Source organism: Urtica dioica, chromosome 2 (assembly GCF_054948205.1).
Source record: "Urtica dioica subsp. dioica isolate 48M chromosome 2, U.dioica_male_clone48M_v1_H2, whole genome shotgun sequence".
NCBI lineage: Eukaryota > Viridiplantae > Streptophyta > Magnoliopsida > Rosales > Urticaceae > Urtica > Urtica dioica.
The window spans coordinates 46,774,475-46,791,658 of NC_142757.1; the positions used below are offsets into that span (position 1 = coordinate 46,774,475).

The 17,184-nt window shown below is 34.8% G+C and overlaps 1 protein-coding gene, 1 long non-coding RNA gene and 1 pseudogene across 2 annotated transcripts; all 3 read right to left on the reverse strand.

Moving 5' to 3' along the window:
* Positions 1 to 2,367: 2,367 nt before the first annotated feature.
* LOC149405050 (lectin/endochitinase 1 pseudogene) lies at positions 2,368 to 3,875 on the reverse strand (annotated as a pseudogene).
* A 3,805-nt stretch (positions 3,876 to 7,680) lies between these two features.
* Positions 7,681 to 12,248, reverse strand: LOC149405051 (lupeol synthase-like). The gene is made up of 9 exons (XM_089607756.1): positions 11,750 to 12,248; positions 11,067 to 11,536; positions 10,500 to 10,739; positions 10,323 to 10,421; positions 9,914 to 9,970; positions 9,773 to 9,819; positions 9,269 to 9,671; positions 9,076 to 9,159; positions 7,681 to 7,806 (listed from the first exon to the last, which is right to left on the reverse strand). The coding sequence occupies exons 1-9, from the start codon at positions 12,111 to 12,113 to the stop codon at positions 7,681 to 7,683; spliced, it is 1,890 nt and encodes a 629-aa protein (XP_089463882.1). The 5' UTR covers positions 12,114 to 12,248.
* Positions 12,249 to 13,422: 1,174 nt separating this feature from the next.
* Positions 13,423 to 16,188, reverse strand: LOC149405052 (uncharacterized). Its single transcript, XR_016295464.1, has 3 exons — positions 16,132 to 16,188; positions 15,786 to 16,000; positions 13,423 to 13,518 (listed from the first exon to the last, which is right to left on the reverse strand). It is a non-coding gene; the product is annotated as an uncharacterized LOC149405052 (long non-coding RNA).
* Positions 16,189 to 17,184: the final 996 nt, after the last annotated feature.

Genomic DNA, 17,184 nt, shown 5'->3' on the forward strand with positions numbered 1-17,184 from the left:
TGAAGAGATGTGGTGATCAGGATCATTAAAGGATTATTACCTTCCAAATCACCAAGAAATATTACAATTAATAGAAATCTTAAACTGTTTAATCATTGATTACTATTCAATGTTGCCCATTTCTCTAATTTAAGTGCACTCTCTTTTATGTTCACAATGGATATTAACCAATGTACACATTTAAAAAACTATGTAATTGTTGACGTGAAAAAATCATCTCAAAGCAGTTTCGACTATTCGTGAGAAAAATAGGTCAATTTAGATTTGTAGAGATGAGCCTCCGAATTACATAATGAGATTAAACCTAATTCCGAAATAATGAATTGAAAACGCAAAGAAGAGAAAAATGGACAAAGATGGCTCCGGGCCATTTATTAAATATTCAATATGATGAACAAAGGGTAGTATGCTTAAAGATACAGGCTCAATAACACAAAAATATAGGTAAGATGTAACATCCGTGAATATGCTCCATAATCTCGTATTTAGAGTTGTAGGAAGTAGTTGGCGAGCTCCGGTCTTCTAGGGCCACGTTACATGTCGGATCCGGGCTACGCGGTCTCCTGGGGGCCATGTGTCTTCTTTGATAGAGGTGGTCGGTTGAAGGATTAATTCGAAATATAGATAACACGAGTTGTCCGGGCTTCAGGGAAACGGTTAAGTTTGCTAAGCGAGCTGACCTTCGTTAAGGTGAGCTCGCAAATACGGATCAAGCTAAGTGTATGCAAGATCCACCAAGCGGTTTTAATAGACTAATTTCATGGGCTCAAGCCAAATTGCTTCCAATTTGGGCCTGAACGATTACGTGTGAATGAAGGACGAAGTCCACATACCCACTCAATCCCCCAATTTATTAATTACGAATAGGGGTGGATAAACTAGACGAGAATTCGATATGCCCACTCTCAATGGTTCCGAGCGAGCTGGCTCAGCTGCCGGCCCAAACAAGCTTGCAGAACAACTGAGCTCAAGCATATGTGTAGTGCCGTGTGGAGCGCACTTTATCAGGTATATGTAATATTTTATAATTTCTCTCGAGAATCTCAAGCAGTTAATATAAAATATTGGGTTTGATTTGAGTTGATGACCCATTTAATGTGAGACCACGATACGGATGAGACCGTTAAGCCCGGGTATTGTTGCTTACACGAGATATTCTTCGAGAGACGCGGACCCAGATTCTCAATCCCGCCGCTTCTCCTAGTTTTACCTACCAATTAGTAAATATGACCGAAAAATTAATTAATTTTTTTTTCCTTTAAATTCTTTCACGTAGAGTTTATTTAAGGTCGTTGGAATTTATTTTCACTTGTGCAGCCCTTCATAACTTCTCGAAAATATTCCAAAACCTCGTCGACTTTAAATATCTTTAAAATTCCACTTTTAGTTTATTCTCGTCCTTTCGAAAAATTTCTTTTGCAACATTTGACTCAAAATTCAGATCATTACATCAAGCTATGATCATCTGTGTTAGTTAAATGTTTTATATAATCCGTGAGTGATGTCTTGATATCTAAGCTTGCATGTTTCCTATTATAGTTTCTACAATTTATGTTTACTTAAACAGTGATAAATCTTTCTAAATCTATATATGATGTTCCAATAAATAAATAAATAAAAATCTAATAAGAACAAGCGAGACCACGTATATAGGGTCTCTTATACATTTATCTCCAAAAAAAAAAAAAAGGGCTAAAGGTGGGCTTTTCTTTGGCTTGGCTTGGGCCAAATAAATCAAATCCTCCAAGCTCCAATCCACACAATTCCTTGCTCTTCCTTTGCCCGAGTCTTAGGTGTTTGATTTGATATCAGGATAGCTGAACAAATTATTTGTTCACGAATTCAGTAATTTCATTATACAAATAGTTAAAATATAATATTAGATTTATTTAAAATAGAAAAAAAAAAAAAAAACTTCGAGGTATTAAAGAGGCCAAAACAAAAAAGAAAAAAAAATTAAAAATCCAAAGAAGTGAACACCAATAACAAAAACTATAAAACTTTGAACCATAGTGCACCTCGTCGGAAAGTTGAGGGTCACTTATATAGATGAAAATCCAATGGTAAAAATAAAAGAATGATTAACAACCAGACCATCATCTTAATATCTTAATGAAGTGAATACTCAAGCGGTTAATAAATCATGAAGGACCGAATAATGACGATATTTTAACTACTGTTTGAATTGTTAACGATGCATCGTTCGCATTCCTTTCCACATTTCAGCTTCTCCGGCTCTGTATACTTTTGCTTTTCCTGGCCTTTTACGTAATTGTTTCTATGTTCTTGTGCTCAGGTGCATTAACACCTCATATATAACAATTTTTTATTTTATTTTGGATAATATCAAGGGGAAGTGCATGCGGTTTTAAATAATATTCACTGTTCACAACGTGGCTCCTTTATTCAAAGATTTGCACATAACTTAAGTGCGCAACAACTCTATAGGTTGTCAGCACCGAAAAGAGAACTAGCAGAGCTTAGTGTTCCCATTATTTATTTAAACAACGAAGAGCCACTATAGAAGTACAGCGAGTTCTTCATGCCACGGGCATTTGGATGAGCGAGGAAGGTACGCTGTCGAGCCAAAACTTCAAGTCATGTCCGTAGCTCACTCCCATCATGTCGCAGTACCTCTTGTAGAACCCAACGCTCGAAGTACCGCCAATCCTGTGCCCCAAAGCGCTCGCGATCATGTTCCCGATCACACCATTCCTCGGAATTCTGACAGCGCCGGAATTGGCGTTGAGGACAATGTCATGGCAAGAAGGCTTGTTATCGTGCTGGGTCATCCAGAACCACATAGCGGTCTGAAAGGATACGACTGGGTCGGAAGCTACCAATTCAGGCTCCATTATCAGATCCAGTCCAAGTGCTTGACCCACAACGCCGTAGTTGAAGTGGCTGCAGAAACAAACCAAAAAAAAATGATTTATTATCCAATAATCAATTGTTTAGAATCATTTTGACTATACAAGAAAGCGTGGCAATAATACTGACTTCGAGAGTTGGATGGCGCCACGCGGGCTGTATTTCTTGCCAGAAGCGCAAGGCCAGTCGGAGGAAGTGCAGAAGTCAGTGTGGTAAGCAGTGGTGTTGATATGGCAAAGCCCCCATTTGTACGGATCTTCTAGCTCGGATCCTTTCTCTACATTCGTGTTAGAAATTATCAGACACCAGCTGATATCAAAGAATTCCACATTGAAATTGAATAGAGTTGGCAACTAACAAGAGTTTATAGAGGTGATCTTCTCATTGCCAATTTATTCTTAGCAGAGATATATTAGCTTTGTCTTAATATGTTGATGAATACTACCTGCGGTGGCTACTGAGACGTGGGCGAGGAAAGCAGCGATCTCCCTCTTACGTGTCGCGAGATCTCCGGTGGTTCCAAAGCCGGGGAAAGACTCGGCTGCGACGAGGAAGGCGTCGTAGCTGTAGAACCCCCGGCTAGGGCATTCCTTATGGAACGGGAACATCTCGTCGAAGACGGACTCGGCGATGACGTCGCTGACGGAGGCAGCCGTGGCATTACTCGGCAGCGCAAGAGCGGAGTAACCGCTCGCGCATCGGTACTGGCAGTTCCCCCCGCTGCAGTAGCTGGGGCCGGAGCCGCAGTAGTTGAACTGGCTGCAGCAGCGGGACCGGCCGCACGGAGGGTTTCCGAAGGGGGGTCCGCACCGGTGGTCGGACCGCTCGCCGCTCCAGCAGCTGAGCTGGCAAGTGTTGCCACAGTACTCGGCGGTGTCGCCGCAGTAGCACCGGACGTTGGGGCAGCTGGCTCCCCCGGCTTGCCTTCCGCACGTCGGCTGGCCCGACACCAAGCCCGCCGCCCATGCCAAGAGCAGGATCACAAAAGCAGCCGTGACTTTCATTTTTCTCTTTTTTTTTTTCTTTTTTTTTTTCTCTGAGTGGTGTATTTGTAGTTTATGTTTTGAGCTGTGGATTCCATGCAAGAGACTTCGTGCTTATTTATAGCCAGTGTCCATACTCTGTGAGCCACATAATGGTTTCGATATTGTTTTATTTTTGTATTTTTGCTCATTTTTTTCCCGATCGTCAGATTAATATATGTGATGTATGTTTGCTGAAAACAAACACTACAAGTATATTTCTGTCTCTAGCTATACGACACCCATTTTACCGGCTCGGTCTCGTAAAAATATATAGTAACGCTATTTCAGTTTCACCGCACCAAGTTTAATTGATGCTTGTTGTTTTAACTTAAAAAATTACCATTAATAATCTATAGTAGATACAATTTTTCATATTTTTTTTTTATATATTATTTTAACTCAGGAGATCATTTGTAACAAAACACTTATTCTCTAATTATATTTTCGATTCTTGATTTCATACCAGATTTTAATAGAAAATCTTAATATTTTATATCCTAAATCGTTTTATTATTTTGGTAGTTAGATATATATGTAGTACGTATATATAGTACTAATACATAGCGCATATAATTGTTTACAGGTATATTGTACTAATAATAGTTTTGTGATATTCAATTATCTAGTAGCTAGGTATAAATTAGTGCTCTCTCTCTCTCTCTCTCTCTCTCTCTCTCTCTCTCTACATACACACACATATATATATATATATATAAATCTCTCCTTTTCGTGCTTGAATCTAATTTGTTCTTAAGTGTTTTGACGGTTATTTCAAGATTTTCTTGTGAATTTCAAGTCTTAGGTGTGCAATCGAGTGTCGGGACGTCATTGACACTATTTTGGAGCTTGGACGAAGTCAGCGGAGATAATGAAAAGTCAACATTCACCACGGCGCGGTCAACATCCAGCGTGCCGCGGTGAATTGACAGGGAAGCATCGCGTTCATAAGCGACCAGCACTGCTGCGGGGGGACCTTCAGCACGCCGCGACGGGTCCTTATATTTTCTGACGTGGATTTTCTCTATTTTTAGCCGATCTGGGCCATTGGATCTCATTTAAAGGACCAGATTGCTCCAAAACAATACCTCTCAACCTATATATCCACTATTGTAATATCAAAAACACATATTTCCCTTTAATATAGTTTTTTTGTTACTGTGTTAGGCTACTTTGGAGAGCTTTTGGAGAAGAGAAAAATGTTCTTTTCCGGAATTGACGAGACTTTCGAACTCGAATATACTTGTTCCTCTTCTTCTTCCTTTCTCTTTATTTTCTGGCACTTTAGATTAATGTTGAACATCTGTTTTAGTTAATATGAACGTGATTATAGGCTAGGTTTTTATAGGATCGCAATGTAGGCGGGATTGATGATGGTTGGAGGATTTGTTAGGGTATACTAATAGTATTTCCCAAAATCAACATGTTATTAGATAAAGGATTAAAAGAATACATGGATCCATCTTAAGTCGATCAACACTTGATGCGGAAAAACTTTGATGATCGATGGTCGGACAAACACGAGTAAACTTTGCAAAATCACTTTATTCCTCCGATGAGAAAACTGAAGGCCTAACTCTTTAAGGGAAGAGAACATACTATTTTTATTTTTATTGGGAACCATAACCAGTGTAAGCCTTTATATATTTTACTAAGAAAACTCATAACACCGTTAATTAATAATATTTAGTATCTACTCATTCATTCCATACTAATTACAAATATTTATCAATATTCATTTCTAAATAAAACCACAAATTAATTGCACTATCATAATTATAGAAATATATAACAGCTCATCGAAGGAAATAATTTCCTAACATACAAAAGTTTTAACATTACAAGAAAATATAGGGATGGAATGAATTAACCTCATTATCATTGATATATTATTTGTTAAATGAGTATATGATAGGTGTGTTTATCATGCGTAAAATTATTTTCTGACTTAAAACTAGCGAATCTTCAAGTGTTTTTGATAGCTTTACGTGTGTTTTTTTATGTTTACAAGTACAAAGGAGCAAAGGAGCTTGTCTTAACTATGTAGAGTCATTTTCCGATAAAACAAACAAACGGGAGTCAAAACGAAGCAAAATTGAAATATTTTGAAAAAGTCAACGCTGGGAGGTTGATTGAGCGTGGCGCTACAGTCATGCGGTGCCATCCTTCTCATCGTTAGCGACGATTATGGGGTTATTAGCGACGAAAAAAATCGTCGGTAATTGTCGTATTTGTTGTAGTGAGCGAATGAAACCTTAACCGTGTCTTTTTGTCATTTGGTTTTCTTTGTTAAATTTATAATTTCCAAAAACCCCCCGATTTTTTGTATTATAGTTATTTTTCTTGAAATTAGTTAGTCATTTAATTAATCTAGGTCATTGTGGGTTCGACCCTTATTTGTTGCTATACTTGGTATTCAATTAAGGAATTTATTTTTGATCACGGAACGACATGCATCAGCCACCCCCTTTTATTCAAGGCTCGATCAACCTAACCCTCGTCGCCGAAGACAAAGAGCAGATTTGGCGGCAAAATCTGCCGATTTGGAGAAGCCGCTGAGCTCAGATATTCAAGATCTACTATTTTTGGTGTCGACAATTTTGGAGGTCGTATATGTATTACAAAATGAAATAATATTTATTCAAATATTAATTAATATTTATTCACATATTACTTCATTTAATAAACAAAATAAATTTAAAAAATATTTCAATATAATAAAAAATATCATTATAACCTCAATTTGAGGTCTCACCTTACTAAAAATATCAAGCATGGCAATGCAAGCAAATGCACTTACAAATTCAGATCAAGGTAGTGATCAAAGAATTTTAAGCACCAATAGCTAGTTGTTGATGAAGATCTCTAAGACCTAGGGACTAGCTAAAAGTTTAAGGCGATGTGAATTTACTTAACAAGAGTGAATGACCTAATTTGACTCAAAATAGTTTTATTAGGTTGATCCACAATCTCTCGCGAATCACACCAAATCGAAAACGAAATATCCGATAGTATATTTCCTATATATTCTCCTCTGAAAACTAAGGAGTTTCCAGAGGACAAATAACACAAATAATCCGGATCTTGAATATTTTTTTGCAGTCTCGCTCAAACAACTTAACAATATTATTTTGTCAATGCCACAGATAACCAACATATCATATAACAAAAGTTTGTGTTTTGGGGTACGGTTAATTATGAACAAATAACAATAATTTTGTAAAGACATTAGTGACTCAAAAAAAAAACGACTTTTTCTATATCTCTGGCACGATGGCCAACAAAGATTGTCGTACTTATTCACGAACTTCGCCGCAATTATCATTTATCGCGGAGCAATGCTATACGGCCCGATTCACGATTCCAAACGATCCACTCACGTGTTGACACGTGGCAGTTTGTTGCCACGTGTCAACACGTGAGTGGATCGTTTGGAATCGTGAATCGGGCCGAAAATCAATTTCCTTTATCGCGACAGAGCTTCAAGATTTTAAAAAAGGCTTTCGTGGAAAGCTAGCACGCCAACTTTTAACCGCCGTGCAAGCCACGTTGTACCGTGGGATTACACAACGATTTTTAACCGATGTGCAAGTGTGAAATTTTTAGTAATCAATACATTATACATATTCAACATCGTTTGCATTGCATGGTCAATATAATAAATATTTAACAAGCATATAATAACCAACTCCACATTTATGTCCATAAACCACTTCTTCAAGGAAGCTTTTGCATATCATAATGTCTCTCGTATGAATCAGAAATATCTTTATATGATTGATTACACTTACCAGGTATTTGTTGAAGGCAATAAAACCATATTACGATACTCGGCAAGTGCCCAAATGGGAAATATATTCCTATAAGCGGCATAGTGCAACATGCAGTTTCTAAAGAATACACCCATAATTTCCTGCATTTAAATGTGCGAGAAAAAAATGAGTAAACATTAACATGTCTCTGTGCTATAATTCGAACAAAAGTTTCATATATAACGTAATTTTCTTAAAATAACTCCATATACGATGGTAATATAGGGTAAACACCCATTGGGCTCGCACTTTGTAGAATCACGCTGAGGAATGTAGGTTTGAGTTTAATTATTATTATTATTAGGGTAAACTCAATATCTTGGCTATTAATCAAGGGTCCATTAGGAAAATTGAACAATTTAAACGTTTGATATTCCTAAATAGCCAATATTTGATAAATCTCGGGTAAATAACCATTTTCAGACGTAAATATGAGGTAAATAGCAACTTTCATATACCAAAACGTTGATTATTTATTTAAGAATTACATCTGAAAGTGATTATTTACCTAACATTTATAAAACATTGACTATTTAACAATATCAAACATTTAAATTGGTTATTTTCCTAATTTTCTTTTTTATTAATCAAAGCTCTTTTGCTATAGTCATCTCAAAAATCGTCTTGTAATCTCATAAGGAGAAGTAAGAAAAAAACAAAGGAATACTATACTTCGTATACATTAAAATAAACATTTTTTTTAGATATACAAGAGCGGAAGGATATATATATATATATATATATATATATATATATAAATTGTAAAAATAAAATGATGATGTCAAAACTTAAATTTTACGGTGGATTATAGTATATTTTACATAATTTTGAACAAGTTGGATTATGATTTATATTAATTAGAATATAATTAATTTCTATGACTATGAATACATATAAAAAACGATAATCATGATATTTATCATTATATAAAATGAATATTTTATCTATCAAGTATTATAATTAAAAATTAATGTTAAAATGCATGAATATAATAATTTAATCTAAAATACAATAAGTAATATTATTAGCGGGGATGATTATATCTTTGTATCACTAATGAATAAATAACACTAAAATAAAATTGACATACTTATAAACCTAAAATAATAATTAGTTTTATATTATAAAATAATAATATTAAATATTTAAATTGTATTTAAATATAACATACATTATTGTGGTTATTATTACAATATTCCAAACACTAAAGTTCACTCACACACAATCATTTATTTAAACCGAGTTTAAGCCGTTCAGTGTAACTATATTTCAAACCATATAATTAAACTAGGCCTTGGCTATAGGGTTTGGAGTAATAATAAATAAAATGCTTATCATATCGCATATAGTTTCCAACAGCTAATAATTACCTGCTGAGGAAAATCTCCATTTTCCAATTGAGAATTGATTAGCACTCGAGCCCCCCGGTGGATTGGAGTAGGGTCTCTCTCATACTTTTAGCAAAAGGTTGACACAAATTAAAGAAAACAAAACAATTAATAATAGTTCATAACAAGCTAACTCAACCTTAAATATTGCAAACAATTGTAAAAAATTACTAACCTGTTTACTATGAATCAAAGCCATTAAGGCTAGAGCAGTTTGCACCAAATTTGAATGGTCGCCTTCAAAAGGAGTATATATTTTATTGGTACAAGAGGTGTAACTCTCAGCCCAACCACCATCGTCTCTCTGAGTCTCAAGTAGAAAATCGACCCCTTTACGGATAGCCGTGCAATCGTAATACGACCTCCCGGCAGCCTCTAAGCCAAGAATTGCAAACCACGTGCCATAAAAAAAGCAAACCCCCCACTGACCATACCAAGATCCATCGGACATTTGATTGTCTTCAATATAATTTGCACCTTTTATTATGAAATCGTCAACATCATTTCTTCTATGGTTTGGATAAAGCTTTCGAAACAAACTCAAAGCTTGGATGCATGACGATGTGCATTCCGTGTACCTGAGTGTGTATACATACTCTTTAGTTGTACTAGCTATGAATTAGTTAGTATAATTATATTGTCTTGCATATATATAGAAAAATGTTCCTCAATTACTTACTCATGTTCAATCACGAGGTCTTCTAGAAACTCAACGGGATTTAGCCACTGAGGAAAGCCCAAAATAAGTACATATATCACCACATGTGTGATCTTTTTATAAGAATACTAATCATTTTTTTTTTCGAAGGAGGTTACGTACCTCTAGCCATTTTGGAGCTCCAGTTTCTTCCCAAGGTGATACACCACCATTTGGAGCCTGTTTTTTTATTTATTTATTATTTTATGTAACCATTATATCGTAAGACACTATTAATATAAAGTCATGAAGACAATCAGTGGTACAAAATATGTATAAATTGGTCCTATTTTCTCACCTGCAGTCAAAGGCGGAGCCAGGTGGGGGCCAGGGTGGGCCAGTGCCCCCCCTCAATTTTTGAAAATTATTTTTTAGACCCAAATTTTTATATTTTTTTATAATTTTACCCCTAAATTTTACTAATAATTATGTTTTTGACCCAAATTTGTAAGGTTTTTTTCAATAATGCCCCTCCTCAAAAATATTTCTCAAATGTGCCCCCCCTTAATTGAAATCCTGGCTCCGCCACTGCCTGCAGTGATAACAAAACATTAACAGAATCGTACATTTGTTCTACTTCCATTGCTTCGCCAACAAGTTCAGATGGCAACATTTGTAACAATAAACAACACTGCAAAATAAGTACAGTAGTTTTTATTAGTAATTATGACTAGCATTACGATGTGTTTATAATAACTCCAAATGTCACCTTTAGAGCTTCGGCAGTACAATCAGATAGTTGCCATCCATGGTCTCGATCAGAAAATGTCCAAGCTCCTTTGCTAATATGACGAAAATGGTCCTTGTAATTTTTAGGATTCTCTCTTACTTGAGAACCTTTGAGAAATTTATGTGCTTCTCTTAGAATTTGGGCAATTTCTTCATCAATATTTGCAGCAAGTAGAGCTTGAGCTGAAAGACTGCAATCCCATGATTGACTTCCAAAAGACTGCAATTATTGAAGTAACGTTAACGTGGATGATTAAATAAAGGATTCATTAAGTATATAGCCATATTTAAAGTTGCTATATAGACAACATTTCGTAAATTTTAGGTATATAAAGACGTCCATGTTTTTACACGTGTATATACACGTTAATATCCCACCATTTTATTTCAATGAGATGGCAAACAAAAAATGTGGCATCATGGTTATTTACCTACGATTTATGGAACGTTGACTATATAGCAATTTCAAACATTTTAGTTGGCTAATTACCTAAGTTTTTGTTAAATAAATATGTAACAAAATAGAATAATAAAAAAATTTACATACATGCATGGTGATTCCATCTTCTGCTACCCATATGTACTCATTCACTCTAGAAATATGTTTCTTAAAAGCTTCTCCATTAGGATTGTCAGCCCAACAAGCGAGCATCATAAACGGTTTTGGGACAACACCGATGGTGATATAACGACTATGTTCATCCTCGTAATGAATGTGGTTTATCGCTCTCTCAACAGCCATTTCTCTAAACTTGCTAAATGGCCACATGTTGACCAAAGGCTCTGCAAGATAATATACAGAATCCCAAAGAAGCCTTTGCAATATACCATGGGGATAATAGTTGTCAGTTTTTGCACATAAATGACGCACTTTGCTCCATTTGATCTCTTTATAAGGCTCAACATGTATTTCTTCTCTCAACTGCTCAACTAAAGGTGTGATTGGTCCCACAAACTTTCTTCCATAAAGGTAAGACATTGGCATGTATGTCAACCGGCAATAGCAAAACATCTTTGCTGCATCAAGAAATCTCAGATTACATTTTAAGTTCAACAAACATTCTTGAATAATTCTGATGGAAAGTTCAAAAACTAGATCCATAAGGTGATTTTCATAGTGCACATGCAGGAGAGGAGGATCTAAGAAGCAATTTTGTTATAAAAAAGAACAAAAGTTCCAAACCCCAAACGTGAAAAATTGTTTCAAGTATAGCAAGACTATATCCTTACATGGATGAAGTGGAACGATGGAAGGGTAAAACCAAAATTCAGGTGGCATAGGATTGCATCCATCCCATTCATACACTCCGAGTATTGCCATCAAAATCTTTCCCCAAGAAGCAGAGAAAGTTGCGCCACCGTTTTGGTGAATCCATTTGCGAGCTCTTGCGCACGCATTATCAAGGCCTCCGTCGGGGCCTTCCCCGAGAATGCGCATTGAAATGTAGTTGAGAACTGTGCACATCATCATACTCGGGCCCTCAATGTGTAACCCCCATCCTCCATCATCATTTTGATGGCAATACATGTACCACAACATTCCTTTCTTATGATGACGGTTGAAAACCATATCTAATGTACCACATATGTACATACAAAACACCTGATGAGTGACAAGTTGACTTAATGTTAGAAATATTACTTAAATAATATTTATTTTTCAGGAATAAAAAGACAAACTTGATAGTAAAAAAAAATAAAATAAATAAAAGACAATAACAACAATATTATAAACAGAAAAGATGAAGGGAAAACAAGACAAAAAAACAAAAGCCGAGGACCGTTCGACGGTTTTCTTAAAGTAATATTGCCCTCCCACGGGTGCCGGAATCGATCAGCAATTTATCTCTCTGGATATATACAACGGCGGAATGAGAAGAGCTTTGCACCAACATAACTTATCCGACGAACTAAACTTGTAACAGAACCAACCACCGGACTACAAGAGAAGACAAACAATTTCGGAGAGAAAGGAAGAAGAAGAGAGAATATGTGTTTTGAATGAGAGCAAATCCCTTGTTTTATAGCCTTAGGGTCTGAGCGGTTACACATAAGAACCATTCAAAACCGACGAGGTATTATGGCCTTTAAATGCATTAACACACACTAATGCAAAGTTGTTTCAAACCCACTAATGTAGAGCTGTTACAAACCGTTCAGCAAATCTAAATGTAAACCATTTAAGGTCTGATTACGTTTTCATTGACATGCCACAACTAATGCACAATAAGAAATTAATTCTCATAATAACACAAAAGCTATTTGAGGAATTAAAAACTTCAAGAAGTAAAATTTGCACTAAAAAGATAAGGATCACCACAAACAAGCCCAAGCCCGGCTTGGCATGACCGACTAGACGGACGGACGCAGCGCGCGTGTGTGGTGGTCTTAAGATTGCTTGTGCCCCAAGCCCTCTATCAAATTGGGTAACCCTTGGGAACCCAAACCTTTTTCTACTCTAAGGTATATAAACTATACCAATATGTTCATTCCCAAGCAATGTGGGACTCTAGATTTTCACTTCATTTATACACAATAAGTGTGATTTTTATGCATACTTTGAGCATCAAATTCTCATTCATTATAGCTCCGATTTTGGCAAACTTATAATCGATATTATACCTCATTCCGCAAGGAATAATAATACGAAGAATGATCAAATTCCATTGAGTGGACTCCACTCAAATCTTTGCCTAAAATCACCAGCCCATTTGATAATAAATACTCTTTATTATTCAAATCCTCTCTAATATTCCAACACTTAATACTAAGTTGTTTGATCTTAAGTTCATAGTAGGGTTCAAATTATGTACCATCATTGGAGTGTAGAACAAAGGACCAGAACTTTGAGCAGACCAATGGCCATGGGGTGATTGCAAGGCCGACCAAAAACTTATTGATCTTCTCATTGCTATATCTGCTTTTTCGTATGTGCACTTTTCTTCCTCTTCCAATTTTACAACTTGAATTTTTTGTTTGTAATTTTTCTCTCTTAGCATCTGCAGTTTATGAAAACGTGTAAGATTCATGATTCATCCTTAAATATTAGGTAAAAAAGACCACGAGTTCTAATTTTTTAGATTTTATAGGGTGTTGGTAAAAAAATAATTTGGCCAATCTTTCAAAATCCATAAAATAAGCCTATAAAAGGATTAGAGCTAACATATATAATGCCCATAAATTTGTGCATTTCGTGAAAATAAAACCTTCAAAGTTTATGATGCACGGCTTGAATTTAATTGAACGAATGGTTGTATTTGTTTTGCTGATAGAATGTTTGTCTTTATTTTAACGGGTTAGAACATTCGTGTTAGAACATTTTCCATATAGAAAGAATATGTTTTGCTGATAAAATTTATAATTAGGTTCATGTTACCGAGTCCTACAGTAGAAAGAATTTGATCACAAAGTTAATGCTAAAACATTCAACCGTTAAAAGCAAGAAAAGATAAATTTGAGTCCAAAAAACTTCTTAATTATGTGGCTATATCTCCTCTAATTATAACCTCTAGGATAGTTTTTGAATTATTATTCTTTTTCGTAGCTTTTTTTACTTTCAGTAAATTATCACATTATACTCTACGTCCACAGGTTTTCATATAAATATGTTGTATATTTCTTCACTATATAAAAAATACACAAACTTATGATCGTCTTGTTAATAAATTTGGAAACGTGAAATTCTCCTCGACGAGATGATTATTTTGACACGAATTAAGACTTATTTCTTTCATGCAAAAAAAATTTCATTAATGAATTAACAATACTATATCTTAAGAACATTTCAAAGCCTATACTTTAATGGAGTTAGCCCTTTTTCTACTTAATTATTTCTCTAATGATAGTAGGATTACTATAATCCCGATATTTGATATCCCAACAACAGAAATCGATCCGCGAGGAAGTATTTAGTTTAATCATTTGCTTCAAAGTTTTCTAATGAGAGCTAAAATTTAATTTATCCACATAGCAATGTCGAGATGAAGTAATTAAATTTACATAAAATTAGGAAAATAGCAAATTCAAACGTTTTTCATTGCTAAATAATCAACGTTTGGTAAATCTTAAATAAATATCCAACGTTTCGTATATGAAAGTGGCTATTTATCTCAGATTTACATCCGAAAGTAGCTATTTACTTAAGATTTATCAAACGTTGTCTATTTAGTAACGTCAAATGTTTAAATTGGCTATTTTCTTCATGGACCCATAAATTTAATACATCAAAGTCTATATAATTGTTTTGGAAGCGACCGTACTTTATATAAACACAATTATGGAGATGTTCTTTGAAGCTCTATATGTTCGATCATTAGCTAAAAAATTGCAATATTTTCAAAGAAAAATTTGTTGTCAATAGTCGATTTCTTAGTTTTTTTTATAGATTCTAGCCAAAGTTTTATTTCATTACGAAAATAACTCACCAAATCGAAGTATATTAAATCAATTAAAACAGCTAATTTAATTTATTTCGGCCTAATGGATTATTTTCTTAATAAAATACAATTTTGACAATTTTTTAAAAATGAGAGTGTGCTATTGGATTGTTAGCCTAATTGTCTAATTTGATAAAACATTCGCTTATCAATTACTACTTTGTTATAAGGTAAAAGAATGATTTTTTTTATATTATAAGTAATTTTAGATTATATATTATTATCTTAGAAAAAAAAATATAAACTATTCGTTTGAAATTATTAGATTAGAAAAATAGATAAGGTTATAAATATTTAGCCATACAGCCAAAGTTTTCAATGATTTTTTATTAATTTATTAGTTTTTTATTTGTCTTTTAAGCTTCTTTTTCAACGACGGGAAAATTATACATATGGCCCGATCTTTTATGTTAATTTCTAGCATTAAAAAAAATTCAATTGAAGGCAACCGCATGCATCATAATATGAGAAAGTTAGAAATTGAATTGAGCTATATTCTTAATACTTGAATTTGATTATAATTTATATTAAGTGTAGCTAATTCAAATAATTTATTCGTTTTTTAATAAGCTGATTTTTAACTTGTTGCCAAAGTTATTAGAGTATCTTCAACCACAAACTCCAAAAAAAAAAGTGTCTTTCACTTTAAAATGTGTTTATATCAAAATCAAAGTTTCTAAAACAAAAACCTATCTTTAATAATAATAAAAAAAAACATATTCCTGAAATAATATTAATAATTAATAATTAGAACAACTTTTTATTTATTACATTTTAGTTTAAATATATTTTGTATTTTAATTGACTGAGTTGGAGATGCTCTTATGTACCTGAAGCCGCCATATGAGGTCGCTGCATGGTTTGACTTTGTGTCGGTTCTTGTAAAAGTTTTGTCGAGCCTCTTCAACCTCGGCTCGTTCTTCTGCAGTTCCGGCATTCGGATCGAACTCAAATGTCTGTCTTCCCAAAAAGTTGTTTGTGCTGAACAAATATGGATCTTCCTCACCCTTTCCGTACTTGATCTTCCACATTTGTACTCCTTAAACTAAAATGATAAATAGAATGGTTCAAAATATTAATATTAATTTGAAGTAAAATCGGACGTTTGTTTAGTGGACAAAGAAAAGAAGAAGTATATTCTAAAACTGAAAATGTATATCGGATTAAAGATCTTACCCGATTTTGTTGCTTGAAAAAAATGAATGCAAAATAGAGGTGCACGATGTGGTCTCATTTATAGAAAAAAAAAAAAAAAAAAAAAAAAAAGAGCATATCTAATTTTTAATTTTACAGAGCTTGATGGGACTGATCACATGCAATATAATAAATCATAAGCTCAAGTCCAAGTCAAGCTTGTAAATTTGCCATTGCCGACAATCACTCTACTTGTATCAATTACCTATGAACTGAGCTAAAACAAGACACGTTTTTGTCTCAGTTCATGCTGTGCAGTTTTCAAACGCGCCAACTGTGCATTTCGTCTTCAGAGTTTGTGGCACTGCTGCCAAGCAAGTCAGGCTAGTAATTTTTTTTAATGATTAACTTCTTTATTTTTATATTGTTTAATTTAAAAATAAGATGGAAAGTGTGCAGTCAGGCTTTAAATGTGGGTCCAAACTATTCTGTTTTTTTTTTTTTTTTTTGCCTTCTTTGAACAAGTTACTTTGTCAACGTGGTGATTGATGAAGCAATTACAGTATTTTTTTTTTTTTTTTTTAACGGAACTTCGGATTAGCTACGGCCATACGAATAACCGTAACAGAAGTCGGACCCTCGTTCAAACACGTAATGTCCTGAAATAAAAATGGTGAACTACCACACCAAAACCAAACTACACAAACCTAAGATAACTAAACAGGACTAACTAGCATAAACCAGAAAGCAAAACTAAATAACACACAAAACAAAAAGTAGAGCAAACCATGGATCCGACCACTTCTTCTTTCCCATCCCCAAGACCCGGTCGACCTGAGGCCTATCCACGAACCCTTTGAAGCCTCATCGCATCTACTCCGAACACTCCCCGGCCGGAGAGGAGAGCAGAGCCCGCCACTTCGGTAATTCCTTTCGGCAAGAACCACACCTCAACAAACGGAGGTCAAGGCCACTGGAACACGAGGAGCCAAACCGCAGTACCGCGAGAAGAGAAGAGTCGTCGTCCAGACGATACACCACATCGGATTCGAAGCCACTGGATCTGAGAATCTCTCGCCATAATTGGATTAGAGA

Excerpts from the sequence above, each read along its gene's own strand:
- LOC149405051 (XM_089607756.1), bottom strand. The coding sequence starts at position 12,113 with ATGTACATATGTGGTACATTAGATATGGTTTTCAACCGTCATCATAAG. Across the intron at positions 9,820-9,913 it reads GAGCTCCAAAATGGCTAGAG|TGGCTAAATCCCGTTGAGTT; the intron begins GTACGTAACCTC and ends GGCTTTCCTCAG. Across the intron at positions 7,807-9,075 it reads ATGGAGATTTTCCTCAGCAG|GAAATTATGGGTGTATTCTT; the intron begins GTAATTATTAGC and ends ATTTAAATGCAG.